General features: G+C 33.4%; 1 protein-coding gene and 3 long non-coding RNA genes across 6 annotated transcripts in view; 2 read left to right on the top strand and 2 right to left on the bottom strand.

Annotated features, from left to right (window-relative positions):
* Positions 1-22,417, bottom strand: part of LOC132753797 (uncharacterized) — a 173,774-nt gene that overhangs the window by 117,096 nt on the left and 34,261 nt on the right. For all 3 annotated transcript variants that reach the window (XR_009629019.1, XM_060744320.1, XM_060744321.1), the window contains exon 3: positions 16,167-16,259. Coding sequence is in view for 2 of the 3 variants with exons in the window: in XM_060744320.1 (XP_060600303.1) it covers positions 16,167-16,259 (93 nt within the window). In the remaining variant the exon portion in view is untranslated. The remainder of the gene's footprint in view (positions 1-16,166; positions 16,260-22,417) is intronic.
* Positions 986-2,757, top strand: LOC132753790 (uncharacterized). The gene is made up of 3 exons (XR_009629014.1): positions 986-1,322; positions 1,652-1,765; positions 2,290-2,757. It is a non-coding gene; the product is annotated as an uncharacterized LOC132753790 (long non-coding RNA).
* Positions 6,100-10,959, bottom strand: LOC132753792 (uncharacterized). The gene is made up of 3 exons (XR_009629016.1): positions 10,377-10,959; positions 7,515-7,591; positions 6,100-7,099 (listed from the first exon to the last, which is right to left on the bottom strand). It is a non-coding gene; the product is annotated as an uncharacterized LOC132753792 (long non-coding RNA).
* On the top strand, positions 8,159-9,550 carry LOC132753791 (uncharacterized). The gene is made up of 3 exons (XR_009629015.1): positions 8,159-8,288; positions 8,670-8,753; positions 8,998-9,550. It is a non-coding gene; the product is annotated as an uncharacterized LOC132753791 (long non-coding RNA).

The raw sequence follows: 22,417 nt of genomic DNA on the forward strand, positions 1-22,417 counted from the left end.
GATAGTAAAAGAGCCTTGATAATGTTAAATTTTTTAAGTTCACAAAAGGGCTAATTTTTTTTTATAAATTCATGTTATAGGCCTTAGAGAGAGTCTAATTATACAGTATTGACTTGACTATTCGGAAGGTAATGTCACAAGGGTGTTTTATTGAGTATAATAATACTAATTACCTATGAATACATAAATTTGACAGGAAAGGTACAAAGGCTTGTTATTAAGATGTTTTATCAAGTAAATCACTGCTTTATTATTATGAATGCATAATATTGTCCCAAAAAAGGCACAAACCCTTCAGTAGTTATTGAGATAACAGCTTACAAGCAAAACTTTACCATGAATTTCTAAGTTGAAAAAGGGGAGAAAAATCAGCCTAAATGCAAGATAGAATTATGGATCTTTGTCAGTGACCTACAATTATGACCCTAAATGCATATGTGAAGTTTTAAATAAATATCTTTAATAGTTATTGAGATATGTAAAACTTGCATGTAAACATTAACTAAGAGACTAAGTAGAAAAGGGGATATGAATCAGGCTTAATGCAAGATAGAGTTATGGAACTTGGTCAGTGACATACAATTATGACCCTCCTATTATGACCCTAAGTGCATGTGCAAAGTTTCAAGTAAATATCTTTGAAGACCTTTAACCTTTAACCAAAATTTCTAAGTTTCAAAGGGGTAAATAAATACTGCAAATATTGCAGGCAGAGTTAAGCAATTTTGCAAACTGATGTACATTGTTACTATAAAAAAGTATTTTAAATTTCAATTGAATATCTCAAGCAATAATTGAGATATTTGACTTTACAAAAAAACTTTAACCAAAATTTCTAAGTTCCAAAGGGGCAAATAATTCTGTCAATATTGTAGGCTTAGTTATCCAACTTGTCAATCTGATGTACCTTGTTACTATAAATAAGTATTGTAAGTTTCAATTGAATATCTCAAGCAATAATTGAGATATTTGACTTTACAAAAAACTTTTACCAAAATTTCTAAGTTAAAAAGGGGCATAATTCTGTCAATATTGTAGGCAGAGTTATCCAACTTGTCAATCTGATGTACCTTGTTACTATAAATAAGTATTGTAAGTTTCAATTGAATATCTCAAGTAATAATTGAGATATTTGACTTTACAAAAAACTTTAACCAACGCAGACGCCGACGCCGATTATGTTTGAGCATTGGAAATTAGATCAAATGAGTTTAAACTGGACAAATTTACAAAAGTTTTCTGGAAATATGAACTTTTAAACATGTGTATTTCATGATTCAGTTAAAATGGAGGGAACTACATGTATATAACCATTTCTAACAGTAAGTACAAAATGTATTTTTATTTTTTAACACTTATTATTTTAGTTTTTTTCAAACTTTCTTTGCAAGTATACACTGTTTTAGTGATTGTATTTCTACATACATGTAACTTTTCAATATTAATAGTTAAGAAAATCTTTTTCATTTTTAAACAATGGCGGGAAATTTTAAATCAGAGATTATAATTTTCCATTCAAAATATTGGTGATTGAAACAGATTCCATATCAAGCAATGAATTTCCAAATTCACATTTAATAAAATCCATAATATAAAATTATTGTAATTTCTTGTTACTCATGTACATATGTTTATTTTTTCAACATATTAGGTTGCAAACTTTCAAGTCTTGGAGTCACATGAGATGTTTCAACTCAAAGGATATCAGATGAGGGAAAATGAATACATGTACTGTTGAATACAGAATGCTAACAGAACTATCCTGGTAATAATTTAGTTTGTTTTGTTGAAAAAAGTCGAAGTAACATGTTTTCATATAAATGCATGCTATTTTCCAAACACTGAACAAAATGTTGTTCTTCATGTTTTATGCATATACTTATAATTGTTATACTGACTCCACTGAACACATCTCTATTCTGACTCCACTGAACACATCTCAAACTTTCAGTGGTAATTAAGTACTTGTGAAGATCATTGAGTAATTTAAACTGCCATTACATAAAGTTGTCATTACATAGATATAGGAAAAGCAGGGAAATAATTGACACAAGTTTATCATAATGTTAATTTTGACCAAAAATAAATTATTTTCATCAAAGCATGGTGTTTACTTGATAACTCTGTGCTGATATTCTGCAAAAATCATTTAATTGAAAGTTTTCCATCTTAACTTTTTTCACCCTTTCATGTTTTGTATCAATCATGTTTAAACAATTCTAATTATATTGACATTGTGCATATAACACAAGTACATGTATTTATTTACAATTAATTAATATTTTTCAGTATCCATCAGAGAGGTCACACCACAAGTCAAGGAGATGTTGCATCATGTGAAGTGAAGGATATATACATGTGTACTAGATGGATGTTAAATTACATTTGTTTGAATAAAACACTTTGACTTAGAAATAATTGTGAAATGTGCAAATTACTATAAGTGTTTGAATTCTTGACGACTAGAGTGCTTTTTTGGATTTGCTAATAAAAACACAAATGCAAATTAAAAGGTCATTTGATTTTAGTATGCAACCATCATTTCAGTAATCCAGTGAATTCCATAGTAATTCCAGAATGTTCCAGAGTGAATTCCATAGTAGTTCCAAAATTATTTCAAGGCTAATGGCATCTTATTCCAGATCCTATTTTTAACTGCGGAACTTTTTCCAGAGCGGCTCTGGAACATTTTCCAGAGTAACTCCGGAACATTTTCCAGAGTAACTCCGGAACATTTTCCAGAGTAACTCTGGAACATTTTTTCCGGAGTAGTATGTCATTTTAGCAGAACAATTTCCAGAGTTGCTTTGAAAACTCTGGAACATTTTCATGGAAAACTCTGGAAAAGTTTAATGAAAAAAGCTTAGGAAATTCATGGAGAAAGTACATGAAAATTCGTGATTTTTTATTTGTTTGGGTCGTCAGACCAAACAAATAATGGTAGCGAAATTTCAGACTCTAATGCTGTAAATTGCAAGTGCCGAAAGAAGTCCGCTTTTTTGAAGCGGTTACTTCCCTTTATATGTAAACTAATGCTGAAAAATAAATTCAGGGGAGATCACTGCGTAAAGATGGTCAAATGACAAGCGCTACAATTTGTAGGCAGAGCTATCCAACTTGTCAATCTGATGTACATTGTTACTATAAATAAGTATTGTAAGTTTCAATTGAATACCTCAAGCAATAATTGAGATATTTGACTTTACAAATAACTTTAACCAAAATTTCTGTTAAAAAGGGGCATAATTCTGTAAATATTGTAGGCAGAGTTATCCAACTTGTCAATCTGATGTACATAAGTATTGTAAGTTTCAATTGAATATCTCAAGCAATAATTGAGATATTTGACTTTACAAAAAACTTAAACCAACGCAGAAGCCGATGGGGATGCCGATGCCAGGGCGACTACAATAGCTCTCATATTCTTCGAATAGTCGAGCTAAAAATGGTTGAATCTTGTTAATTGTAACTAAAGTGACAGATTTCAAACACTAAGATATGTATAGTTATAGTTCTTTAACACATCACTTCCTCTGACTAGTGTCTGTAACAATCTGAAGTTTCAATAAGATATTATTGACAGTTAGAAGTTGAACTCCCGACAAGCATTATTAAATATTTTAACAAGGCAGTCTGAAGGACAGCTAAATCCCCTTCCGCAGTGAACCTTTTACAGCCACGACCTTGATGTTATGCCATGCATATCATAAGCACAAAGTCTCATGATGGTGATTATTTGTGCCATGTTATTTGAAATCTTCCATAAAGTAAAAAAAGTTATGGAGAACATATAACCTTGACCTTGGGGGTAGCAACCTGGATGTTGAACTCTGCAGATTGTGTCATGGTGACGATCATTTGTGCCAAGTAATTTTAAAACCTTTGAATTGTCAATAAGTTAAAGAGCGGACATGAAAAATAGATGTTTTTTACTTTGGACCTTTGAGTGTGACCCTGACCTTCAGAGTTGTGACTTGATTATTGTCCTCTGCCAATGGTGTCATAATTGTGATCATTTCTGCCAAGTTATCTTAACAAGAGGGCCATGATGTCCCTGAAATCGCTCACCTGTATATAGGCACCTGGCCAATTTTAAACCAGGGGCTTTTATTTGAACAAATTTGGTAGACACCAATAAGATGTTTCATGATAAATATCTAAGCTGTAACTCTTTTGGATAAGAAGATTTTTTAAGTTTTGACTATATACATCTAGGGAAAAACAATGACCCCCCCTCGGAGGGGCCAATTTTAACCCCAGGGCTTTTATTTGAACAAACTTGGTAGACACTCACTAGAAGATATTTCATGCTTAGTATCTAAACTCTAGCTCTTTGGGTTTTTTAAAAGAAGATTTTTTAAGTTTATACTATACACATATAAGGAAAATCAATGATCCCTGGGGCAGGGCCAATTTTAATCCAAGGGCCCTTATTTGAACAAACTTGGTAGACACCCATTAGAAGATGTTTCATGCTAAATATCTTAGCTCTAGCTCTCTGGGGTTTTTAAAAGAAGATTTTTTAGAGTTTCTATTATATACATAAAGGGAAAAACAATGACCCCTCAGGGCAGGGCCAATTTTAATCCATGGGCTTTTATTTGAACAAACTTGGTTGACACTGACTAGATGATGTTTCATGCTAAATATTTAAGCTCTAGCTCTTTCGGTTTCCTAAAAGAAGATATTTTAAGTTTTTTCTTTCGGTTGCCATGGCAACCAAACTTCTGCTTGGAATTAAATTCTTTGAACAATTTTTAAAGTTAACTACCAAAGAAACATTCCTGTGAAGTTTAAATGAAATTGGCTGAGCAGTTAAAAATATCATAGGAGATGTCATTTAAATTAAAAGTTAGACTTTTCATTATGAAATGAAGAATTTTTAACATTTGACCTCTAAGTGTGGCCTTGACCTTGACTGTGAGCAACCCAATTATTGTGCTCTGCACATCGTCTCATTATGGTGATAACTTGTGCCAAGTTATTTGAAAAAAAAATTAAGTAGTTTAAATGTTATTGAGCGAAATGTAGACTTTTATTATGAAATGAAGAGCTTTTATAATTTGACCTTTAACAGGCTGGTGAAAATTCCCGATCGGGCTTATGTCATAAAAAATCATATTTCTAGAAAAGTAATAAATATGTTTCTTTTAAACTTTGTTTGTTTATTGAGAATAACATTTGACATAAACTGAAAGAAAAATATTTGGTAACTGTCACTTTTGTGAGAATTATTTCCCCTTTTTCATGTTTTCATCACACATTCTTTGAACAATTTTTAAAGTTAACTACCAAAGAAACATTCCTGTGAAGTTTTAAATGAAATTGGCTGAGCAGTTAAAAATATGAGGAGATGTCATTTAAATTAAAAGTTAGACTTTTCATTATGAAATGAAGAATTTTTATCATTTGACCTCTAAGTGTGGCCTTGACAGTAGCAACCCAATTATTGCGCTCTGCACATCGTCTCATTATGGTGATAACTTGTGCCAAGTTATTTGAAAAAAAAATTAAGTAGTTTAAATGTTATTGAGCGAAATGTAGACTTTTATTATGAAATGAAGAGCTTTTATAATTTGACCTTTAACAGGCTGGTGAAAATGCCCGATCGGGCTTATGTCATAAAAAATCATATTTCTAGAAAAGTAATAAATATATTTCTTTTAAACTTTGTTTGTTTATTGAGAATAATATTTGACATAAACTGAAAGAAAAATATTTGGTAACTGTCACTTTTGTGAGAATTATTTCCCCTTTTTCATGTTTTCATCACACATAATTTTTGAAGTCCTTAAAAAATATGTTACATAGGCAAAGTGTAAATCAAAAAAGGTTAAATAACTTCTTTATGCGCTAATTCATTGCGCCAACACCTGTCAGCATACATTTCAATCAGTTTTAAGAGAAAACTTCAAAATATAATGTTCAGTGTCAAAGCATTGTCAAAATATAAATGCCAGAAACAGAATATTTAATCCAAATATATAGAATAAAGATACTGGCGCAATAATCTAGAGCAAAATGAAGTTGTTGGACACATTTCTATTAAGAATTTTTCATTACAACATAATTTTTATGAACTTCAAATATTTTGTTTCCAGAAAATGGGAAAAAAGGGAAATAATTCTAAGAAAATAAAAGATAACCAAAATATTTTTATTTTTATTTGAATCATCAATGCTTAATAAACAAAATTAGTGAGAAAAGAAACATATTCCCCGTGCAGAAAATGAACAAGAAGTCCTGGGACTATCCCAGGAATTCCTGATAAGTCTCAGGAATTTGTCCTGGAAATATCCCAGGATTTCCTGAGATAATCCTGAGACTTTTTTCACGCCGTTAAATGGGACTGGACAATCCCATGAATTTCTTGAAGACAGGAAAAAACAGGAAAAAAATATTGCTCTGCTATCTCAAGAATGTCTTGTTCCCAGGACAATCCCATAATCCCAGGAATGTCTTGTTCCCAGGACAATCCCATAATCCCAGGAATGTCCTGTTCCCAGGACAATCTTATAATCCCAGGAATGTCCTGTTCCCAGGATAATCCCATAATCCCAGGAATGTCCTGTTCCCATGACAATCCCATAATCCCAGGAATGTCCTGTTCTCAGGACAATCCCATAATCCCAGGAATGTCCTGTTCTCAGGACAGACATGTAGAAATGTAGAAAACAGTAAAAGCTGATATCTTAATAAATGCTGCTTTGAAATACTAATTTAATGCACAAATTTAGTTAGTTTAAAAATATTTATTTTAATATTTCATCATATTTTACATTTTATATGTATATGATTATTACATATAATTGAAGGGATTAGAACAAAAGAAAAATGTATTATGAAAAAATTACACACTATTTCCAATGTCAGCAAATTAGAACTTAAGATCCAGGAAAGTTTATAGATTTGAGAAAAAATACACTGAAAAGTTTGACTGTGATGGCATCTAAAGAAACTAGCTTTGATTCACAAGTTAACAAACTTTCCCTGCATGGCATTAACATCATTTTGCTCTCAGGATAACTGTCATTTTCTCCCAGCTGATTATCTCCCAGACTTGAACAGTTGGCACTCTGATTGACACTCTTCATTATTTCTGGAAAAAAAGACATGTTCAGCTCTAAGTTTTGTAATATCAAATAAGCAGTGATGTCATGAAACTTTACATGCAATATAAACACAAGTGGTGGCATGGCCAAATGCAGGTCAGTGAATGAGTAATCTAAGGATTGCTTGCTATATTTGTTTAAACCCTGTCAGCAAGCCATTGTTTCATTGAGAAAGAAACTTTACACTTATGATGCTTAGTACTAGTTGGTTGCAGAATAATTTGTTGCTTAAAACGTTAGATGTAAAATTCAACCAAGGTAAGAAATGCAACTTTCATTAAAATAAGAATTTTAAAAGAAAGATAACAAATGGTTTCAAATAATTGTGCAATGAACTATTTTTTTCCTTCTGGGAAAGATTAAGAATAATCAAATATAGATATTTAAAAAAATAAAGCATACCTTTTGGGGCTCAATACTGCACATCATTATTCACCTGGCATCTCAGAGTCAGACTCAGAACTGGTCCCACTTTAAGCCTGCAATTTGTTTGAAATCTAATATCAGATTTTTCCATTGAAAACAACACATAAAATGATAAATGATTATGATGACCCTGCCCAGCAAACACATGACGTTAAAATAACGTCGGATTAACGTTAGATTTTGGTCACGACGTCGGTGACCAAAATACGACGTAAATCTCACGTTAAAAAACCGATATCTTTCAGACGTTTCTTTTTGACGTCGTACTAACGTCAGGTTCTGGTCGGTGTCCTGACGGTAGGTAAAAAATTAACAAAAAAAATCCTTTTTCGTTGTTGTAATCATTTAAACTTTTTTCAAATGTTATTTGGCTTACAAATGAAGTGTGACCAAGATCGCGGGGCTGCATCCTAATAAAACATATAGGTGGCGCTGTATGGAGGCAAGTTACATGTGTTATTGTTATGAAATCTATTTATAGCTACAGATCTGTTTACGAGTTCCAATCATTTAACGTTATAATATTATCATTTGTGGTACATTATATGTATCAAAATCACGAGTTTTTAATAGTGCTTTAAGATTTAATCATAGTGTCAGAAAAGGGAAAGAAAAACATAATTAACCTATGATTCGAAACTACAGCCACGTGGATGGAAATTCAAATTCGTAGGCGTTACGTTTTGGCTGTCGGTCAGGAATTGGGATGCATTGATAAAATGAATATTTTAGATTTTCTTGAACAAAAAGGTCAGTTCCATTTATTTAAATTTATTTCTACTTTGTATTTGATAAATAATTGCATGATTGCAAGCATTTTTAAATTTAATTATCATTATTTGAACAGTTGAAGCAAAATGTCACACAATTTCGCGATAATGTCTGATAATAATTTTTTTCAAATTTGACATGTTTTAACTCTGCTTAATGTGCCTTTCAGTACTTCCAAAGAGAATGCTTAGTTTTCATATTTTTCTTAAACTGTGATGTTTTTGTCAGTTAAAATCTGAGAATTGAGAATGAATTTGAAACTTTAATTTGAAACTATGAAAAATTTAAAACTTGAGTAACTGTTCTATTTCAAACATAGAATATACATACATGAAATTTAGAATATAATTTTCTTTTCAGGTAGATCTAGTTCCAAGTGTTGGACATGCTCTCAAAGGTCGGAGGGACAGAAACACGTGATAATGTAAAAAGAAACATGGCAAAGTAAGATTTTTGTAAATTCTATTACATACTTATAATCCATACTAAACTGGAGTTTTAAAGCAGCCTTTTAATTTTTCAGTATTCGTGTTTAGTGTCAATTTTTGTTAAAGCTCTCTTATAAAAAGCTAGCAAAATTGTTCATTAGGTTAAGATAACTTTCAAAATTTCTAAAGGGCAGATAACCATGAAAAACATTTTAGCTTGTTATTTTTCCATTTTTCATAAATTTCTTTTTTTTTTTCAGTGAAAATGATATCACAAACGCTATTGGACATTAACATATCCTCCGGACAGACGAGGGATGGTTAGAGAAGGTCATATCTAAAAGCATCACAGCTCTAAATTCGTGCTAATTCTCATGGATATTTAAAAGTATAACTTTGTGAAGTAACTAAAAGGAAGTAATTTATACCTTAGTGACAATTATCAAAAGGAGGTCAAAATATGCAAAATGTCACTATATGTTTTAGTAATGCTGTAGAAATATAGTTAAAATACTGAAAATCTGTCATTAATTGCTTGAAACATTATTATCCGAATATTTTAACTTTTCTTAAAATTATAATGTTTTCATTGTTTTGTTTGATAAGGCAAACTTTGATAGAAATGTACATACATTGTATTGTTCTTTAATATTTGTATATGTTTTCTTAGTTTCATTTATGTCATTGTTTTTGTAATACTTTTTGTTTTGTTATTAACTTATTTTATGTTTTATTTTGTTTAATTTATGAAAAGTATTTAGCCTTGCAGAATTTACTAAAATTGTATGTATCAGCTTAAAATTGGAACTTTTATTTTAAATAAAAAAACATTAAAACATATTTTTGCTTTTAGTTTTTTGTTACACATTTCATTGGATTGAAAGCTACTTAATAGAATGAGTTACATTAAATTCGATCAAATCAGGATTAGCCAGAAAATATTTATAACGTGGTAAAACCAAAAGGATTAGGGTAATGATCAGATTAAACTCAGAAAATGGTCAGACTTAGAGCAGAAAATGGTTAAGATTTAGGTCGGAAAATGGTCAGATTGAGGTTGGAAAATGGTTAGAAACTGGTTAGATTTAGCTCGGAAAATGGTCAGATTTAGGTCAAAAAATGGTCAGATTGAGGTCGGAAAATGGTTAGATAATGGTCAGATTTTGGTCAGAAAAAGGTTAGATAATGGTTAGATTCTGACGTCTACCTGACGTCAGATTATTACGTCAAAGAAACTTTCAAATCCAACCGTTTTTCCGACCGTCATCCGACGTCAAAACCTGACTTAAATCTGACGTCAGTATGACGTCTTGTGTTTGCTGGGTGTCTTATTCAGCTGCACAAAAGTTACTGACAGGTGTCAGTATAGAACTGTAACTTTTACTCCTCATAATTTTAATTTGTTTCACATTATTTTAACTTGCAGAAATGAAAAAGACAATCTATCTATTTATATGCTATTTTGTATATTATATATATTACAAATTAATTTGACAATCAAATCTAGATTTAAATCAATTATAAATAAATCAAATGTATGAAGTGGTTACAAATTTTAGTTTGCTACCTTGATTTTTTTATATACATAAGTAACATATATAACCTGTTTCTTTATAAATGTAACTAAAGGTTTAATTACCTGATTCTGTTGTATATCTCCTTGTCCCAGGTGATTCTGATTCTTGTCATTCTTATTAACCATAACTACACTTATTAAACTTAAACACTTTAACATCTTAAACGAAACTATATCTCCAAAATTGCTTAAACATATAGTAGTCTCCTCTGTAATTTACACTATTTCCAAGCTTCTAGCTGACCATTCAAACTGGACAGGTACATCATTAGGTAAAACAGGGTTAATCCAAAAATCAAAGCAGTTATCATTTTATATAACATTCATTGAATGTAAAAAACCACATCAAATAGCTAATAGAAAGTAGATTTAAAAAATCATGAATTTAATAAAGAAGAAAAATTGCAATGTCCTAGACATATTCTGCATATCAATCAAATTTGTAATGTTACCTCTCCCCAAAATAATCACATGGAACAGTCTGATTTGTAGGAATGACCAGGGAGTAAATTAGTCATGCACATATGGCGGGAGAACAAAGGTGGCCAGTTTTATCAGATCTTTGATCTGTGTGGTGTAATATCTAAGTGGGTGTAGTATTTATTTATCTTTATCAGGCATATTGGTTCCTTGATTTGAAATAGATAACAAGAGCTGTCCGTAAGACAGCGCGCTCGACTTTTTTATTGCTTGCCAATAAAAGAAGTTTTTGCAGTAAAAGGCAATACAAGAATCTCTGTATTTTTAAAGTGAACAATGGCCATGAGCATTAAGATATTTAGTGAAGAATTATTTTATTATGACATAATTTATGGTAAAGTGAACAAGTGGATAGGAATGAATTTTTTTAGATTTTTTAAGTTTTTTAGTGCTTGCCTATAATACAAAACATTGACAGTTAAGGGCCATAATTCAAATAAAATCTTTGACAGAATTACCTTCTCCTGGACATGTTTGGGAATCATGATTGTAAACAAGTATTCCAACTTTCAAATTAATATCTCAAACAGTTCAGTCAAAAAGTGGACTGGTACTAAAAACTTAACCAAGATTCTAAGTCGATAAAAGGCCTTAATTTTTAAAACAAATCCTTGACAGAGTTACCTTCTCTTGCGTACAGATGGGGGTAATGATGTGAAATAGCATTAAAAGTTTCAAAGCAATATCTCAAAGGGTTAAGGCAATAAGTGGATTTTACCCATATTCAATGTATTTTCTAAGTCAAAAAGGGGCATAATTCTGTCAAAAACCTTGACAGAGTTATGTCCTCTTGTCTGTTGATGAAGGTCGTGATGGTAAACAAGTATGGTCAGTTTCAAAGCAATACCTCCAATGGTTTTTGAAATAAAGTGAGGTGGTACAAAAAACTTAACCAAGCTCAATACACTTTCTAAGTCAAAAAAGGGCCATAATTCTGTCAAAAACCTTGACAGAGTTATGTACTCTTGTCTGTAGATGGAGGTTATGATGGTGAACAAGTATGGTAAGTTTCAAAGCCATACTTGTAATACTTCTGAAATAAAGTGGGGTGGTACGAAAAACTTAACCAAGGTGTGACGCCGACGCCGACGCCGGGGCGAGTAGGATAGCTCCCCTTTTCATAGAAAAGTCGAGCTAAAAAGGACAGTTTCATGAGCTGTTTTATTTCTGTTAAATATCTAAAATACAGGCCTAAATGTCTAAAAAAAAATTACACCTGTCTCTCTTGGTAAAATTTCAAACTCTAGTAAAAAAGTACTGTAAGAAGTACAATAGGTTGAAAACATATACATTTCAACAAGAGTAGAATAATGCTTTGGGTAACTGTTATGTGAATTGTTTTTGTTTTGAAATGGAATGACATAGAATTTCATTTCTGTCCATGGTCCACACAGAAATCACTGATTCCATGCCAATTCTGTCCCTATTCTGATCAGAATCTGTGCCAAAATTATCTGCAGGTTATAAACATGTATATTTGATTTTCCCTATTACAATATCTTATTAAATAAAAAAAATAATTTCCTTGCTATGTTCAAAAATCAATTAGCAACTTTTTCTCTTTTTTGAAAAAAAATCTTAATTGTTTGTGATTAAGGTCTAAAATTATAGAATTTTAAATTCTGAGAATATTGATACCCATTGTGTTAAAGAAAACTATTACAAATCAACTTCAATATATTTTATGAATTTTTCTCATGTTTTTATACTTAGCATTTTTTTCAGCTTTGCTCAGTAATAAAAAGTCTCACAAAAGTTATTTCATTTATTCCTCTGTCCAAAGAACAGGAATTAACAAGACTTCTTACTTTTCACTTTACAGAAAGGCTTTCTAAGATAATATCTTTCTTGTCTTTGACTAAAGGACTTCACTATAAATGAAGTCCTGATAATTCCTGTCCTCAGGACATATCTGAAAATAAAAGTCCTGAGATTTCCTGTTTTTTCCTGTTGGTAAGATTAAAGTCCTGACAATTCCTGTTTTGTCCACAGACACTTGGGGTTTGGAGCTCAAAACGCTTTTAAAATCCAAATAAAATGCATATTTGTCAATCCCAGCACATGTACTGATCATATATATAAAAAAAACTTAATATAAGCCGTTTTGAAAAAATTTCATATTTCAACATCTATAATAATACACAAGATAAAAAGGTTCGCCGGAAAAAATCCGCACCCCTACCGTCATAATCACCATGTATTTTATTCCATTTCCAATATTTTCACATAATCCTTTGGTCCATCGACACAGAAGATATAATTCTTCACGATGATGGTCAATTTTTAACTTCAATAGCCCGGACAGAGGGACTGACAGACGGAGACAATTCCTATAATCCCCTTTCCGCTATGCCGAAGGGGATTAAAAAATATAATGGGAGATAATTGAAACAAGAGAGCCATGATGGCCCTAGATCCCTCACCTGACCCATCAAACTCATCCGAACAATTACCTAGTCAAGCATTCTGACCAAGTTTCATGACAGGTGAGTCAAAAATGTGACCACTACAGTGTTAACAAGGATTATCCATATTTGAGCAGTGTGACCTAGTTTTTTACCCAGGTGACCCATATTCAAACTTGACCTAGAAATCATCAAAACAAACTTTCAGACCAATTTCCAGGATACTTGGATCAAAACAGTAGAAACTAGAGTGTTAACAAGATTTTTCTATTTCTTGCTCCGGTGACCTAGTTTCACATGCGATTTCGAACTCATCCGAGCAATTACCTAGACAAGCATCCTGACCAAGTTTGATGATAATTGAGTCAAAAATGTGACCACTATCTAGAGTGTTAACAAGGTTTTTCCATATTTGGGCAGTGTGACCTAGTTTTTCATCCGAGATGACCCATGTTCGAACTTGACTTAGAAATCATCAAAACAAACTTTCAGACCAATTTACAGGATATTTGGATCAAAACAGTAGCCACTAGAGTGTTAACAAGGTTTTTCTATTTTTAGCTCCTGTGACTTAGTTTTTTATCCCAGATGATCCATGTTCGAAATCATCCGAGCAAGTACCTAGACAAGCATCCTGATCAAGTTTGATGACACTTGTGTCAAAAATGTGACCGCTAGAGTGTTAACAAGGTTTTTCTATTTTTTGCTCCTGTGACCTAGTTTTTCATCCAAGATGACCCATGTTTGAACTCATCCAAGCTATCACCTAGACAAGCATCCTGACCAAGTTTGATGATGATTGAGGCAAAAATGTGACTGCTAGAGTGTTAACAAGGTTTTTCTATTTTTAGATCCGGTGACCAAGTTTTTCATCGGAGATGACCCATGTTCGAACTCATCCAAGCTATCACCTTGACAAGCATCCTGACCAACTTTGATGATGATTGAGAAAAAAATGTGACCTCTAGAGTGTTAACAAGGTTTTTCTATTTTTAGCTCTTGTGACCTAGTTTTTCATCCGAGATGACCCATGTTCGACCTCATCCGAGCTATCACCTAGATACGCATATTGACAAAGTTTGATGATGATTGAGGCAAAAATGTGACCGCTAGAGTGTTAATGAACACATGTGGACGGACGACGGACATTCAACGATTCTAAAAGCTCACCCTGGGTAAGCTCAGGTGAGCTAAAACAAGAGGGCCATGATGGCCCTGGATCGCTCCCCTGACCCATCAACCGCATCCAAGCAATGTCTTAGATAAGCATCCTGGCCAAGTTTGATGACAATTGAGTCAAAAATGTGACCTCTAATGTGTTAAAAAGGTTTTCCATATTTGGGCAATGTGACCTAATTTTTGACTGGAGACGACCCATATTCAAACTTGACCTAGAAATCACCAAAACAACCTTTCTGACAAATTTCCAGGATATTTGGATCAAAACTGCAGCCACTAGAGTGTTAACAAACTTTTTCTATTTTTAGCTCCTGTGACCTAGTTTTTGACCGGAGATGACCCACCTTCGAACTTGACCTAGAAATCATCAAAACAACCTTCCTGACAAATTTCCAGAATATTTGGATCAAAACTGCAGCCAGTAGAGCGTTAACAAGCTTTTTCTAATTTTAGCTCCTGTGGCCTAGTTTTCGACCGGAGATAACCCATCTTCGAATTTGACCTAGAAATCATTAAAACAACCTTCCTGACAAATTTTCTGAATATTTAGATCAAAACTGCAGCCACTAGAGTGTTAACAAGCTTTTTCTATTTTTAGCTCTTGTGACTTAGTTTTTGACCGGAGATGACCCATCTTCGAACTTGACCTAGAAATCATCAAAACAACCTTCCTGACAAATTTCCAGAATATTTGGATCAAAACTGCAGCCAGTAGAGTGTTAACAACCTTTTTCTATTTTTAGCTCCTGTGACCTAGTTTTTCATCGGAGGTCATCCATGATCGAACTCATCCGAGATATTAATGAGACAGATATTCTGGCAAAGTTTCATGATGATTGAGGAATAAATGCGACTGCTAGAGTGTTAACAAACTAAATGTGGACGGACGACGGACAATCATCGATCCTAAAAGCTCACCCTGAGCATGCTCAGGTGAGCTAAAAAAAAATCAAGCAAGGGATAATGGCTTTTTATGGCTTTTGTACACTGCACTTCCTCATATTTATCTCTATCGCAGTGTGAATTTTAATCAAACACCTTCAATACTTTTTCAAGTTATTTTTCAGACAAGCATTATCAAGTATTATAAAGGGAGATCATCCATAAACTAAGCAATATAAAATTATGGTTTTCTAACACTGCATTTCCTTTTTCTAGATCTACAACAGTTACTGTGTGTAGTTTCAATGAGATATTTTTATCAATAGCATTTTTGGTAATACAAAAATTAAGCAAGTTTAAATAAAATGCCTTTATACTTTTCAAGTTATTCTCCAGACAAGAGTGTGACAGACAGATGGAAGAACTGACAAGGCGGCGACTGCTCTCTGTTCTGGGAGCATAAAAATATTACAAGATTCCTGTGTGTCACCTTTATTAATTCTTAAAGTAAACATTTTTCCTGTATAAAATTTTAATATAGTTAGATTCCTAATATTCCTTTAATTACTTGACAACAGACTTTTTATATGAAGCAGGGAAAGTCTATTTCTTATTTGTTTGTTTGATTTTAAGTTGCACAGACACAGTTATATGGCGCTTCATGGCTTTAAAAGGTAGAGGGATATCTCAGGTGCCCTTTTGTGCATTATTTCAGGACTTAAGTAGAACCACAGATGTTCTGTAAGCTTACTGGATAGTTTCCTCAATCCAAAGTCACTGACAGAATTAAAACACACAGCAGTGATGGGAAAGTGATTTGAAACTGGCAACCTTAATCATTCTGCCACAGCAAGTCTATTACACAAAGCCAACAAGGACAAAGTAATCACACAAAGCAGTAACATACCTATAGCTACTTTTTTTGTTGGTACATACAGTGGGCTGAATTGGTTCCTGAGGTATCGCAATAGAACACTTGTCTTACCAACACCTGGATCACCTGTATATAACAATAGTACAAATTATCAAATAATACAATTTCATTGCATTTGTAAATTCTGCCCCCTGTTTTCCCCACTGATATTGATATATACAGCAAAACTTATTCTTTAAAATAGAGAGTCAATATATGTTTCCTCCACATAGTTACAACAAATGTAGAGAAGTGACACTATGCTATATTCATTTTTGCAAAATGTCAAATTAGACAGGAACTAAATAAATTTAGTATAGGTAACTTTTTATATCTTCTAATAAACACCCTGTGTGTTAATTTTTTCAAAAAGGAGTTGTAAATAAATCTACAAAAAAAGTTAATCATCATAAACATAATCAAGGGAGCCATTGGTGCCAAAACGCTCACCTAAGGACAGGCTGTTATTTGTGTAAAACTAGAAATGTGTCATCACGCTCCGGATGCCCCCGCATGCAGCCAAAATTTCAGATGTTATAATATTTAGTTCCAAATTTGTTTGCACAAATTATTTTTTTATTTAAGTTCAAAGCCCTTAAAACTATTCAATTTTTTCAAAGCTCAAGAGGGATAATTGAGACTGTCAGCTATCATCAAACCATGACCAAATTCGAAATTGACCAATGCATTCTTATGACATATCCATATCTTTAATTTGAGTTGAATATTTACAACTGTTGGGGAGATAATGAATGGGAACTGAAAATTTCCATTTTTTTCAAAGTTAAAGGGGCATTACTCTGCCAAAAATCATCGAACCATGACAAAATTCGAACTTGACCTGCGGATTTCTTTGACGTATCCATAATGTCAAATTTGAGTTGATTGTGTAATACCCTAGATGGGAAATAATGAACGGAAACTGAAAATTTCATATTATTTTCAAAGTGAAAGGGACATAACTCTGCCAAAAATCATCGAACCATAACCAAATTCGTACTTGACATGCGCATTTCTTTGACGTATCCATATGTCAAGTTTGAGTTGAATGTGTAATACTGTTGGGGAGATAATGAGCAGAAACTAAAAATTTCATATAATTTTCAAAGTAAAAGGGGCATAACTCTGTCAAAAATCATCAACCATGACTAAATTCAAACTTGAACTGTATTTTTTTCATGACATATCCATATATCAAGTTTGAGTTAAATGTGTAATACTTTTGGGGAGATAATGATTGGAAACTGAAAATTTCATATTATTTTCAAAGTAAAAGGGGCATAACTCCATATCTTTAATTTGAGTTGAATATTTACAACTGTTGGGGAGATAATGAATGGGAACTGAAAATTTCCATTTTTTTCAAAGTTAAAGGGGCATTACTCTGCCAAAAATCATCGAACCATGACAAAATTCGAACTTGACCTGCGGATTTCTTTGACGTATCCATAATGTCAAATTTGAGTTGATTGTGTAATACCCTAGATGGGAAATAATGAACGGAAACTGAAAATTTCATATTATTTTCAAAGTAAAAGGGGCATAACTCTGCCAAAAATCATCAAACCATCACCAAATTCGAACTTGACCTGTATTTTCTCATGACATATCCATATGTCAAATTTGATAATGAACGGAAACTGATGATGACAGAATGAGGGAATGACTGAAGGACAGAAGGAGGGAACAGGGTAACACTATATGCTCCAGCCATTATATGGTATTACACATTCAACATTTTCTGCTTAAAGCCTACTAGGTTATTTATATACACTGCTTATTACATCACATCGACACAGTATAGGTCATATCGCAACGTTTCAGCTTTACTGGTGGAGGAAGACTTCAGGTGCCCTTCCGTGCATTATTTCAGGCACAAACGGGCACCTGAGTAGAACCACCGACGTTCTGTAAGCTAGCTGGATAGCTTCCTCAAATGAAAGAATCCAAAGTCCCTGTAGGGATTCGAACCCACAGCGGTGAGGGGCAAGTGGTTTGAAACACTGCTAAAGGGCAATAAATAAAACAAGAGGGCAATGATGTCAATGAAATCGCTCACTTGTATATAGGCCCCTGGGGTAGGGCCAATTTTAACCCAAGTGCTTTTATTTGAACAATTATGGTAGACACCCATTTGAACATGTTTCATGATAATTATCTAAGCTCTAGCATAAAAGAAGATTTTTTAAGTTTTAACTATACATATTAAGGGTAAAACAATGGGCCAGGCCGGGCCTAGGGATTTTATTTTAACAAACTTGGTACACACTCACTAGAAGATATTTCATGCTTGGTATCTAAACTCTTAAGCTCTTAGGGTTTTTAAAAGAAGATTTTTTCAGTTTTTACTATACACAAAAGGAAAATCAATGACCCCGGGGCAGGCCAATTTTAACCCAAGGGCTCTTATTTGTACAAACTTGGTTGACAACCATTAGAAGCTGTTTCATGCTAAATATCTTAGCTCTAGCTATTTGAATTTTTTAAAAGAAGATTTTTTAAGTTTTTATTATATACATAAAGGGAAAAACAATGACCCCTCGGGGCGGGGCCAATTTTGACCCTAGAACATTTATTTGAACAAACTTGGTAGACACCCACTAGAAGATGTGTCATGCTATATATCTAAGCTCTAGCTATTTGGGTTTTTTAAAAGAAATTTTTTAAATTTTCACTATATACATATAGGGAAAACAATGACCCCCTGGGGCGGGCCAATTTTGACCCTAGGGCTTTCACTTGAACAAACTTGGTAGACACCCACCAGAAGATGTTTCATGCCAAAAATCTAAGCTATAGCTATTTGAATTTTTAAAAGAAGATTTTTTAAGTTTTTACTATATACAAATAAGGAAAATCAATGACCCCCTGGGGCGGGCCAGTTTTGACCCCAGGGCTATTATTTGAACAAACTTGGTGCACCCTGACTAGATGATGCTTCATGCCAATTATTTAAGCTCTAGCTCTTTAAGCTTTTTTAAAGAAGATTTTATAAGGTTTTTCTTTCGGTTGCCATGGCAACCAAAGTTCTGCATGGAATTAAATTCTTTGAACAATTTTAAAAGTTCACTACCAAAGGAACATTTCTGTGAAGTTTGGATGAAATTGGCTTAGCTGTTTATGAGGAGATGTTGTTTAAAGTAAAAGTTTACGGACGGACACCGGACGAAAAAAGCAATCACAAAAGCTCACCATGTCACTTTGTTACAGGTGAGCTAAAAATAAGAAGTGCAGAGCACTGCAATTCTTCTTAATGAGATCTATCATCCATTGAAAATAATCAAGTCCCTAGCTTTTATAGTTGAAGAGAAATGGCCCAGACAAAATTAAACTATGAAAATTAACAAAGGGCAATAACTCAAAAACCATGGAGTACCAGTTTTTGTGCACTGCACTTCATCTTGATGAGACCTATCATCCTATGAAGTTTCATGTTCAAAGCTTTTATAGTTTAGGAGAAATGACCCAGACAAAAATAAAGTATGAAAATTAACAAGAGCTGTCGGTAGGACAGCAACGCTCGACTATTCTTAGTGCTTGATAGTAAAAAAAATGCTTGATACAGTTACCTCCTCCTGTTTACAGGTTGGGGTCATGATGGTGAACAAGTGTGCAAAGTTTCAAAGCCATATGTCAATGGACTTTGAAAATATTTGAACTATTACAAAAACTTTAACGTATATTCTAAGTCGAAAAAGGGGCATAATTCTGTCAAAATGCTTGATAGAGTTACCTCCTCCTGTTTACAGGTTGGGGTCATGATGTTGAACAAGTGTGCAAAGTTTCAAAGCCATATGTCAATGGACTTTGAAAATATTTGAACTATTACAAAAACTTTAACGTAAATTCTAAGTCGAAAAAGGGGCATAATTCTGTCAAAATGCTTGATAGAGTTACCTCCTCTTGTCTACAGGTTGGGGTCATGATGGTGAACAAGTGTGCAAAGTTTCAAAGCCATATGTCAATGGACTTTGAAAATATTTGAACTATTACAAAAACTTTAACGTAAATTCTAAGTCGAAAAAAGGGCATAATTCTGTCAAAATGCTTGATAGAGTTACCTCCTCCTGTCTACAGGTTGGGGTCATGATGGTGAACAAGTGCGCAAAGTTTCAAAGCCATATGTCTATGGACTTTGAAAATATTTGAACTATTACAAAAACTTTAACATAAGTGGTTACGCCGACGCCGACGCCGACGCGGACGCCGACGCTCGGGTGACTGCAATAGCTCTACTTATTCTTATCGAATAGTCGAGCTAAAAAAGGGCAATAACTAAAACAAGAGGGCCATCATCAAGAGGGCCATGATGGCCCTGAGGTCGCTCACCTGTATATAGGCCCCCGGAGCGAAGCCAGTTAAAACCCAAGGGCTTTTATTTGAACAAACTTGGAAGACTTCCATTAGAAGATGTTTCATGATGTTAAGTTTTTACTATACATATATAATGAAAAACAATGACCCCGCCCCCTAGCAGGGCTAATTTTAACCCAAGGGCTTTTATTTGAACAAACTTGGTAGACACCTATAAGAAGATGTTTCATGCTTAACATCTAAGCTCTAGCTCATTGGGTTTTTTAAAAGAAGATTTTTTAAGTTTTTACTATACACATATAGTTAAAAACAATGACACCCCTGGGGCAGGGCCAGTTTTGACCCTAGGGCTTTTATTTGAACAAACTTGGTAGACACTTAGTAGAAGATGTTTTATGCTTAATATCTAAACACTAGCTATTTGGGTTTTTTCAAAGAAGATTTTTTTTAAGTTTTTGCTATACACATATAAGGAAAATCAATGACACCCTGGGCAGGGCCAATATTGACCCCAGGGCTTTTATTTGAACAAACTTGGTAGACACCCATTAGAACATGTTTCATGCTAAATATCTTAGCTCTAGCTCTTTGAGTTCTTTAAAAGAAGATTTTTTTAAGTTTTTACTATATGCATATAGGGAAAATCAATGACCCCCTGGGGCGGTGCCAATTTTGACCCCAGGGCTTTATTTGAACAAACTTGGTAGACACTCATGAGAAGATGTTTCATGCTAAATATCTTAGCTCTAGCTCTTTGGGTTCTTTAAAAGAAATTTTTTTAAGTTTTTACTTTATGCATATAGGGAAAATCAATGACCCCCTAGGTCGGGGCCAATTTTGACCCCAGGGCTTTTATTTGAACAAACTTGGTAGACACTCACTAGAAGATGTTATATGCCAAATATCTAAGCTCTAGCTCTTTGGGTTTTTTAAAAGAAGATATTAAAGTTTTTTCTTTCGGTTGCCATGGCAACCAGAGTTCTGCATGGAATTAAATTCTTTGAACATTTTAAAGGTGACCACCAAAGGAACATTCCTGTGAAGTTTGGATAAAATTGGCTTGGTGGTTTATGAGGAGATGTCGTTTAAAGTAAAAGTTTACGGACGGACGGCCGGACGCCGGACGAAAAGCGATCACAAAAGCTCACCCTGTCACTTTGTGACAGGTGAGCTAAAAATAAGAAGTGCATTGCACTCCTTCTTAATGAGATCTATCATTCTATGAAGTTTCAAGTAAATAGCTTTCATTGTTTAGAAAAAATGGCCTGGACAAAAATAAGTATAAAATTAACAAAGGGCAATAACTCAAAAAATAAGAAAAACAGAGTGCCAGTTCTTGTGCACTGCCTTTATGAGATCTATCAACCTATGAAGTTTCAAGCCCATAACATTTATAAATCATTAGAAATGGCCCAGACAAAAATAAAGTATGAAAATCAACAAAGGGCAATAATTCAAAAAATAAAAAATGCAGAGTACCGGTTCTTGTGCACTGCACTTCTTCCTAATGAGATCTATCATCCTATGAAGTTTCAAGTCCATAGCTTTTATAGTTGAAGAGAAATGGCCTGGACAAAATAAAAGTATGAAAATTAACAAAGGGCAATAACTCAAAAATTAAAAAGTGCAGAGTACCGGTCTTTGTGCACTGCACTTCAGGTTACTAAGTTTGAAGTCAATCGACTTATAGTGACTGAGTTATGCTCCTTTCAAGGCGACACAAAAACAAGAAAGTAGGTCACTAGGTCAATATTTAAGTCATTTGTGTTTTATATTTTTTTTTTTGTTCATGGGCCCAATTTTTATCAATTATTTCCTTCGATTTACAGCTTAAAATAAATTCGGAGTCAAAAACTTCTTCCGATTTTTATTATGTAAATTATGTAAAGTCATATATTGCTTTCCCCTTCGGTGATTCGCAGCATGTCATA

The sequence above is a fragment of the Ruditapes philippinarum genome, unplaced genomic scaffold (genome assembly GCF_026571515.1).
Source record: "Ruditapes philippinarum isolate M1 unplaced genomic scaffold, ASM2657151v2 ctg126_1_1_1_1, whole genome shotgun sequence".
Lineage (NCBI taxonomy): Eukaryota > Metazoa > Mollusca > Bivalvia > Venerida > Veneridae > Ruditapes > Ruditapes philippinarum.